Raw genomic sequence first — 8,846 nt, 5'->3', positions numbered from 1 at the left:
CCTGGATTTAACCCACATTACCCCAGCAGTAAATAAATACCTAGATTGAACTGACTCCCCTGTAAAGAATCCGGGAGCCCCGAGAACAGTTCCCCGTCGTCAGCCCACGATGAGCCGCCCCAGGGGTCCCGGAGGTGGCGGCTTGCCCTCGGCCACCCCGCCCGACGCCGCGGAGCCGCCTCCTCCCGGCCCTGGCCCCTCCCGTCGGCCCCAGCTGTCCCCGGCCACCTGTTGCTGTCCATCACGGCCACCGTCCTGCGTGCTACCGCGTTTGGGGCCCAGCTCGGAGACTGCAGGGTAAGAGGGGCTGCGGGGGGTCCCGGGGCGCGGGGAGGGGACCGCTGATGTCCACCAGGGTCCCCAAGGCCGATGACCCCCCACAGGGAGGGGGAACCCCCTGCCTCGCCTGTGTCTGGGCCCCTCCCCCACGGGGGACGTCTGGGTTTTTTTTTTTAATTTCATTTTTAAATGACATTTTAAGATTTTTATCGTCTGTAAGTGTACGTGCTAAGGTTCGTGTTAAGGTGCCCCTGTGGTCATCTGATGATGACCTGGGGGAGGGGGTCTAGCCTCTGCTTCCTGCTGGGGGTTGTGGGTAAAGGGGATTGAAGGGCCGGGCGGTGGTGGCGCGCCTTTAATCCCGGCACTTCAGAGGCTGAGGCAGGAGGATCTCTGTGAGTTCGAGGCCAGGCTGGGCTACAGAGTGAGATCCAGGACAGCCAGGGCTGCACAGAGAAACCCTGTCTTCACACACACACACACACACACACACACACGTACACACACACACACACGTACACACACACACGTACACACACACACACCCCTCCAGGAAAAAGGGGCGTGATTGAAGGACTGAATTCAGATCCTCAGGCTTGGCTGCAAGCTCTTGTACCTGTTGAACCATCTCACTGGCCCACACCCTCGCGGTTTTACAGTATTTCTGTCTGGGCCTGGGGACACATGGGGGAGGCCACAGACCATGGAGACCGATCCTGTAGGCCTGGGTCTGGCGTCTGGCTCGGCAGAGCCCCTGGTCTCAGTTTCTCCGTGTGCCCTGTGGAAACAGGGGCGACAAGGCCAGCGTTGTGACCGGGAAACCCTCAGCACCCCGCTCCTGCTCCTCAGTTGTCCCGTGAGGCCCGGCTGGGCGGGCTGCTGAGGCTTCCGCCCCCCGAGTCCTGGGTCAGGTAGGAGGCCAGCGGAGGGAAGAGCAGGGGGAAGCCTGGGCAGAGGCCGGGCTGCCGGACTGACCTGTCCTGATGGCGTTAGACACCGGATAAAAATAGTCTGTGGTCAGGGAACCTGAGCCGGCCCCGGGAGCAGGGTTCCAGCGTGGGCCCCGGGTGGGCCCTGGCCTCCTGGAGCCTTGGCTTTGTTCCTTCACTGACGGACTCCGCGGTTCTCCCCCCGCTGGGCTTCGGGGAAGGGGTCCCAAGGCAGTGCTGAAGGTGTGCCAGAGTATGAATTTCTGCCCAGCACGGTGGCTCACACCTTAAATCCCAGCACTTGGGAGGCAGAGGCAGGAGGATCTCTGTGAGTTCCAGGCCAGCCTGGTCTACAGAGTGAGTTCCAGGACAGCCGGGGCTGCACAGAGAAACCCTGTCTTGAGAAAACAAAACAAAACAAGAGCATGGATTTCTCCAGTGAAGACAAAGATTAGGTAAGGCCACACCCTGTTTCCCTGCCCATCTTCCAGTCTCCATGACGACCCGAGGCTTGGAGGATCTGGATGGGGGCCTGGGCAGCTGCCTCCCCAGCGATGAGTTCCCGTTACTGGAGGAACCACGCTCCGGCCGGCGTCCAGACGGCAAGGCCCGAGGTACTGTGACTGATGGGGGAGCCTGGCGGCTCCACTGAGGAGACCAGCGCCTCATCTCCCAGGCTGGCCCGGGGCAAGCGGGCTCCAGACCTGCAGCTTCAGGGCCTGGTTCCACAGCTCTGGGCTGGAATTCACTATGAGGCATGCTGCCTGCCCCTGGCCTTCTGAAATGGAAGCTGTGCTCACCCATTTCTGGGCAGAGTCGGGGTAGAGGATGGGATGGGACTGGTCAGGGGTGGTGACTAGTTCTGATTCTTCGCCTGTTCCACCAACAGGGGCATCCAGGCCGGCTGACTCGAGTAGCTGGACACATGTGAGTAGCTGTGGCCCTGGGAGCTGGGGACGGCTGAGCCAAGGAATATGGTGGTCTCTTGTTCTCCATCTCTCTCTGTTCCTCCTTCCTGCCTTCCTCTCCTCCCCTCCCCTCCCCTCCCCTCCCCTCCCCTCCCTCCCCTCCCTCCCCTCTCCTCCCTTCTTCCCTTGTTAAGGTCTCATGTAGCCCAGGCTGTTTTCAGACTCAGACCTCAGGAGGGACCCTGCCTGTCTCCACCTTCTGATAGGAGGACAGGGGCACAGCAACCTGGTGTGTAGAGTGGCGGCCAGCTACAACCCTAGCTTCCTTTAGGTTTTTATTTTTTCCCTGTGCGGCACTAATGGCGCACGCCTTTAATCCCAGCAGTCCAGAGTCAGAGGCAGGCGGATCTCTGAGTTCGAGGCCAGCCTGGGCTACAGAGGGAGTTCCAGGACAGTTAGGACTACATGGAAAAACCTTGTCTCAACAAACAAAAACAAATTCCCTTCATTTTTCTGTGTATGGGTGTTTATTTTTATTCAACTCTTATTATTTTATGTGTTTTGCCTGCATGCACGTGTGCCTGATGCCCTAAGAAGCCAGAAGGGGGCGTCGGATCGCCTGGAACTGCAGTTACAGATGGGTGTGAGCTGCCATTGTGGGTGCTGGGAATAGAACCTGGGTCCTCTGTGAGAGCTACCCTGCTGTGACCACTGAGCCATCTCTCCAACTTCTAATGTATTCTTATATACATTTATACTACATGTACATATGTATCCATATATTTATACACGGAGTTATATATGTATGTATACACGTGTATTTGTGTATATCTGCATACACACATACATATATATAATTGTGTGTGTGTGTGTTGTGGTGTGTGTGTGTGTGTGTGTGTGTGTGTGTGTGTGTGTGTGTACACACGACACCGTGGGTCAGAAGCCATCTTCCCTGTCTGTTTTCTCCTTCCCCGGGGGTTCCTAGGGATCAAACCCAGGCAGGCTGTCAGGTTCGGAGGCGTCACTGAGCTGCTTGGCTGGACCCTTCTCTTGAGTTTTAAAGACAGTCTCACTATGCAGCCCAGGCCGGCATCCAGCTGCAGGCCATCCTGCCTCAGCCTCCCGGGTGTTGGGATTACACGGACTGTCTCTGACCCCTGCAGGTCCTCCAGGCCCCAGGGACTGCAGGCGCTGCGGAAAAGGAGCTCGAGGCCAGGGAGGCTCCGGGAACCAGCAAAGGGACGCCGAAAGCTGGGACAAGTGGGTTTGCTCGGCCAGGGTGAGCGGGGGCGCGGGGCTGGACCCCCGCTGCACGGGCCTGCACCCCGGGGCGCAGCAGGAGCCACGGGCCACCGAGCGCTCGTCCCGCAGGTCCCCGGAGCGTTCCCGCGCGCAGGAAGTTGCAGGCTGCGCCTCCCCTGAAGCCGCCGCCGCCGCCCCCGCCGCCGGCCAGCGACGAGCTGCCCTGGGGGGACCTGACGCTCAACAAGTGCCTGGTGCTGGCCTCGCTGGTGGCGCTGCTGGGCTCGGCCCTCCAGCTGTGCCAGGGTGAGCTCTGCGGGTGAGGGACTTGGGCCGCGCGGGGGTGGGGACAGTGCAGAGTCCGCTCCGAAGGGGTGGGGTGCATCCCGCAGCCTTGCACAGGCTGTGACTCCACCGTCCCTACAACCTACAAGTCGTCTCTCCGGACCCTGGAAGAGCCTGGCCACCAGCCCGTGAGCCCCATGCTCACACCTAGGCTCCCAAGCCTGCCTGTGGGGCGCTCTGGGCTTGACATGCATTCATTCATTTTGAGGCATCTAGCCCTGGCTGGCCTGGAACTCGCTCTGTAGCCCAGGCTGGCCTCAGTCAGACTCACAGAGATCCTCCTGCCTCTGTCCCCTGAGTGCTGGGAATAAAAGCTGTGCGCCACCACATCCACACATTCTTTTCACATTCTTTTTTTTTTTTTTTTGAGACAAAGTCTCATGTAGCCCAGGCTGGCCTCAAGCCCTCTATGTAGCCCAGGCTGGCCTCCTGATCCCCTTGCTTTGACCTCTCAAGAGCTGGGACGACAGAAGTCCATCTTGGACCCTGGCTCTTTTCGTTTGTTTTTGAGTCAAGGGCTCACTTGATAGCACAGACTAGCCTGGGTCTCATGGCAATCCTCCTGCCTCAGTATTCTCCAGCCAGGATGACAGGCATATAAGACCAAGCCTGGTTCTTCCACTCCTTCGTTAGAGAAGAGACCTACACACCCCACCCCAGGGCAGAGGGTCCCCCCCCAACACACACACACACACACACACACACACACACACACACACACACATTGTTGCTAGCCACCTCCATGCAGCTTTGGGGGCAGACAGTGGTCACTACAGAGGAGAGACAGAGACAGAGAGACAGAGAGAGGGGTCTCTGGGAGGAGGCTGCGGTGCCCAGCGGCAGGAGCGGGCTGCACCTCCCCGGACGGTGAAGTCGACGGCTGCAGCCTGGCCCGTCCCGAGAGCGCAGTTGTGGCCTGAGTGGGAGGACGGGGAGGTGCGCTCCGTGCTCCAGCCCGGACTGCCTGCCTTTCAGACGCGGTGGCCGGGGAAGTGGCGTGGCTGCCCCTCCGCGGCGGGTCCCGCCCAGTCCTCCACCCCAGAAGCCGGAGGCGCCCGCGGTAAGCCCTGCGGGACTCCACCTGGTGGGGCGGCTCGCCCAGGCAGCAGGGGCCCGTGGGGAGGTGGGCGCGGGCGGACCCCGAGACCCCACTCTGTCTCCCGCAGCCTGAGCCCCAGCTCTCGGGGCCTCCACCCGGGCCTCCTGAGCCCGAGCCCGGGCCCCCCGAGCCCCCCGGGCCCCCCGGGCCCCAGGCACAGAAGCAGGACCCGTCTGAGGCCGCAGAAGCCCAGGGTGAGCCTGGGGGGTCCGCCCCGGAGGCCTCTGGGGAGGAGCGCGCACCCCTAGGAGACCGAGGGTCCCAGGAGAGGCCGCGGAAGGAGAAGCCGAGGACAGGAGAGAAGCCGAAGAAGGAGAAGCCGAGGAGGGAGAAGCCCGCGAGGGAGGAGAGGCGGCGGGCCCCCAGGGAGCCCGGCCCGTTCCTGTCCCGGCGCCGGGAGGCGCGCGGAGGAGGCCGGCGGCCGTGGACGCGGGACTCCAGGGAACTCGAGCACGGGAAGCGGCCGGCCTGGGCTCCCCGGCGACGCCGTGACGGTGACAGCCGGCCCAGGCAGAGGCCCCGTGCGGGGACGGGGCGCGACTGACCCCGCCCGTGTCCCGCGTCCCCTCTCCCTGCAGCGCCCGCAAATAAAGCTCGTGCCGCAGCAGCCACGTGGTCTGCTCCTTTGTGCCCGGACCCCAGGGGTCGAAGAGATGGGACGGGGCCGGCGAGATGGCGAAGTGGGTAAAGGCGCTTGCCGCCAAGCCTGACGACCCGTGTTCGACCCCGGGACCCACACTGGAGGGTGAGAAGGAACTCGCGTTAGCTGTCCTCTGACCTCCTCTGTGCTCTGTGCGTAAGCACAGCTTGGAGTTCTGATCCTCCTGTCTCCACCTCCAGGTCGTGCTGGGGTGACAGGTGTGCGCCACCACACTAGGCGTTTTGTTTTTTCTTTTTTGTTTTTCTAAACAGGGTTTCTCTGTGTGGCCCTGGCTGTCCTGAATCTCGCTCTGTAGCCCAGGCTGGCCTCGAAGTCACAGAGATCCTCCTGCCTCTGCCTCCCGAGTGCTGGGATTAAAGGCGCGCGCCACCACCTGTCCTGTTTTTGTTTCTTTAAAAAGGATTTGAGCGCGCGCGCGCGCGCGCGTGTGTGTGTGTGTGTGTGTGTGTGTGTGTGTGTGATGTGCAAGTGTCCTTACTGCTAAGCTATTTCTCTACCTCCTTTTTTGGTTTTTGAAACAGGATTCTACTCTGTAGTTCAGGCTGACTCAAAACAATTCTCCTGCCTCGACCCTCCCCTCCACACATACACATTAGTTAACTAATTTAAAAAGCGACATGGTCCGGGAGTTTGGTGCCAGCACTGGGGAGGCAGAGGCAGGAGGATCTCTGTGAGTTCCAGGCCAGCCGGGGATGCACAGAGAACCCTGTCTTCAAAAAGGAAAAGCGATGGGAACAGAGCTTCCTCGGGGGCCTTGCACTCGAGAAGGGAGGTGACAGGAGGTCCCTCCACCGCAGACACTCCAGCTGAGTGGTTGCTGTTCTTTATTGGGGCTGAGCAGGGGCAGGGCGGGCGTCACCGGCAGCCGCACTCGGTGGCCACCATGTTGGGCACGTGGTGCGCGCTGATGCGCTCCTCGGACAGGCTGATGAGCAGCTTGCCGGCGTAGGCAGTGGGCACGCAGCAGGGCAGGCGCCCCAGGGCGGCCCCGCGCGCCTGCATCTTCAGCAGGAGCACCACGTGGTTCCCGTAGCGCGGGTTGCGGTCGGACTGCGGCCACGCGCAGGCGCCTTGGCAGTTGTTGGCCTGGTAGGTCTCGGGGATGAGCACGGAGCGCTCCGCGCGCAGATCCACGCTCAGCTCGCGCAGCGCGCACGGCCCGTCCGCCGCTGTCCCCGCGCTGCGCCCCGCCCGCCCGCGCCCTTCCCGCCCGCGCCACTCGGCACGCAGGCCCTGCAGCGCCTTGAGCAGCAGCAGCGCGCGCAGCGGGTCCCCGGGGCTGCGGGAGTCGTTGGGGCACAGCGCCAGCAGGCGCGCCAGCAGCGGGGGCGCAGCGGGGGGCAGGCCCGGGAGGCCCCGCAGCTCTGAGGCCGCAGCCTGCAGCTCCACGGCCACCCTGCGTGCCAGGCCGGCTGCCCAGGAAGCAGAGGCCGGGCCCTGCAGCGGCGTGGGGTCCCCCACGGTGGCCGCAGTGGGAGACAGCAGCAGTAGCAGGGGTTCCTCCCCATCGAGCAGGCGTTCCAGCGCCACGGGGTCCGACAGGTTGACCAGGCCCTGTGGGAAGCTGGCCAGCGCCCCAGGGTCCAGGGCCAGACGCGTGGGCGAGGCCTGCGTCGGGGGTCCCCGCAGGGCACGCACCAAGCGAGTGAGGGTCTGTAGGAAGGGGTCGGCGCTGTGTGGCAGATCCTCGGGCTCCGGGGACAGCCTGGAGGAGAGCGCAGCGGGCCAGTGAGCACCAGAGGCTGTGGCTGCGCCTCCTCCCTCCCCCATCTCCCCAGTTCCTGCTCCAGCCCTGCGCACCCGGGCGGCGGCGGGAAGGGCACGGTGTCCAGCTGGCCCTGCGCTGGCTGCGGCGCGGGCCGGGCAGGGGGCAGTAGCAGCAGGGTGGGGGCCATGCGTGTGAAAGAGCGAGCGTCAGAGCCGAACAGAAAGGCCTGCAGCTGCCCGATGCTCAGGGCGGCACCTGCGGAGGGCGGGCACCGGGTCTGAGCCAAGGCCTAGGCAGCTCCAGGGGCCGCCCCTCCCTCCGCCCCGGGCCTACCTTCTCGGCCTGGCTGAAGGGTTAGGGCGAGGCCGGGGCCGCTCCAGGCCCCCGCTGGGAGGTCCACAGCCAGCACCAAATAGCGGGTGTCCGGAGTGGGGCAGAGGGTCTGTGGACACGGGCACTCAGCTGGACGGGTAGGGATGGCCAGGGTACCAGGCGCCACCCCTCCCATACTGGGAGGGGACTCCCAGGGGGACTCGTGAGCCCAGTCCACTCTCAGGTACCTGTGTGCCCTGCAGTCCAGCCCCTGTGACGGTGACCTGGGGGCCGGGTCCAGGGTACAGCACCAGCAGGGCCTGCTCCCAGAGGCTGGCTCCCCCGGGGGGAGGCTCTTGGAACTTGAGCAAGAGCGTGGGCTCCCATATCACTGTGGGCGAATAGAGGTGACTGAGGCGAACTGAGGCCACTGGCTTCCCACCTGTCCTACGGGGTCCCTCGGCGGGAATCTGCCGGGTCTCCTGGGGCCACGCAGGCCTGAAGGACTGACCCAAGGTGGGAGGGAGGACCTTGCTTGAAGGCAGGTGACCCGTGCCTGTCTGGGAAGCAGTCGGGCTGTGCTCTGCCATCCTGCCAACGCAGCCCACCCATGGGTGCACAAGGCTCTGCCTGGCAGCCTCCGCCGAGACCTGGGGCAGAGCCTCGGGGTCTCAACCGCGTCCTCACTCACGTACCTTCATCCAGATGCAGGACCAGCACCTGCTGACCCCCGGGCTCGCCCAGCCAGGCCCCAAGGCGCTGCAGCGCCGGCAGGGTAGCCTGGGCGTCAGAGCTGCAGACTCCGAAGGTGGCCAGGTCTTGGGGTCCCCAGCGAGACTCCCCAACGGCCTCCAGGAAGGCTCGCTCATGGCTGTGCAGGCCCCCCACCACCCTCAGCGGGGCTCCGCTCGTGTTGCCCACGCCTCTCAGCATCACCAGGCACAGGGGCTCTGGGGGAGTGCTCGGGGGCCAGACCCCGTCTTCCAGGAAGATGAGGCCCCTGGTGCTGGCGGCCCTTTGGAGCTCTTCTCCGAGGGTCTCGGCCTGCAGCACGGCCCCCGCCGTCACCAGCAGGAGCGCCAGCGGGGAGAGGGGTGGTCTCTGCATGGTGCGGCAGCGAGGGCCCGGAGGGAGGCCCTGCCTGTATGTGTGGCTGGGCCAGCGTGCTTGGGAGGACACCCTATCAACTCTGGAGGTGACCTTGGGGGGCAGTGCACGGCGCCCTGTGTGCCCAGCAGGTGGGAGGTGGCCTTCTCAAAGGGTCTTCTGTCCTCGGAGGCAGGCCGACCAGGGCAGAAGCCAGAGCTGTCCTTGGGTAGTCCCCATCTGCCCAGGGAGCCCACCTGGAGGACGCCGGAGCCGG

The 8,846-nt window shown here is 64.0% G+C and overlaps 2 protein-coding genes across 2 annotated transcripts; one reads left to right on the top strand and one right to left on the bottom strand.

The window, feature by feature from the left end:
• Positions 1 to 214: 214 nt before the first annotated feature.
• On the top strand, positions 215 to 5,409 carry Jsrp1 (junctional sarcoplasmic reticulum protein 1). Its single transcript, XM_028861200.2, is given in 8 exon segments — positions 215 to 297; positions 1,700 to 1,822; positions 2,098 to 2,135; positions 3,280 to 3,376; positions 3,488 to 3,664; positions 4,679 to 4,698; positions 4,701 to 4,763; positions 4,870 to 5,409. Coding segments are annotated over 7 exon segments (990 nt in total). The 5' UTR covers positions 215 to 297; positions 1,700 to 1,704; the 3' UTR covers positions 5,347 to 5,409.
• An 827-nt stretch (positions 5,410 to 6,236) lies between these two features.
• Amh (anti-Mullerian hormone) lies at positions 6,237 to 8,792 on the bottom strand. The gene is made up of 5 exons (XM_028861190.2): positions 8,179 to 8,792; positions 7,732 to 7,874; positions 7,505 to 7,613; positions 7,264 to 7,426; positions 6,237 to 7,168 (listed from the first exon to the last, which is right to left on the bottom strand). Exons 1-5 carry the CDS (start codon positions 8,588 to 8,590, stop codon positions 6,319 to 6,321), a joined length of 1,677 nt encoding a protein of 558 aa, XP_028717023.1. The 5' UTR covers positions 8,591 to 8,792; the 3' UTR covers positions 6,237 to 6,318.
• Between the last annotated feature and the right edge of the window lie 54 nt (positions 8,793 to 8,846).

Source organism: Peromyscus leucopus, chromosome 22 (genome assembly GCF_004664715.2).
Source record: "Peromyscus leucopus breed LL Stock chromosome 22, UCI_PerLeu_2.1, whole genome shotgun sequence".
NCBI lineage: Eukaryota > Metazoa > Chordata > Mammalia > Rodentia > Cricetidae > Peromyscus > Peromyscus leucopus.
Note: the sequence above shows the minus strand (reverse complement) of the source record. Positions and strands in the feature narration are given on the sequence as shown.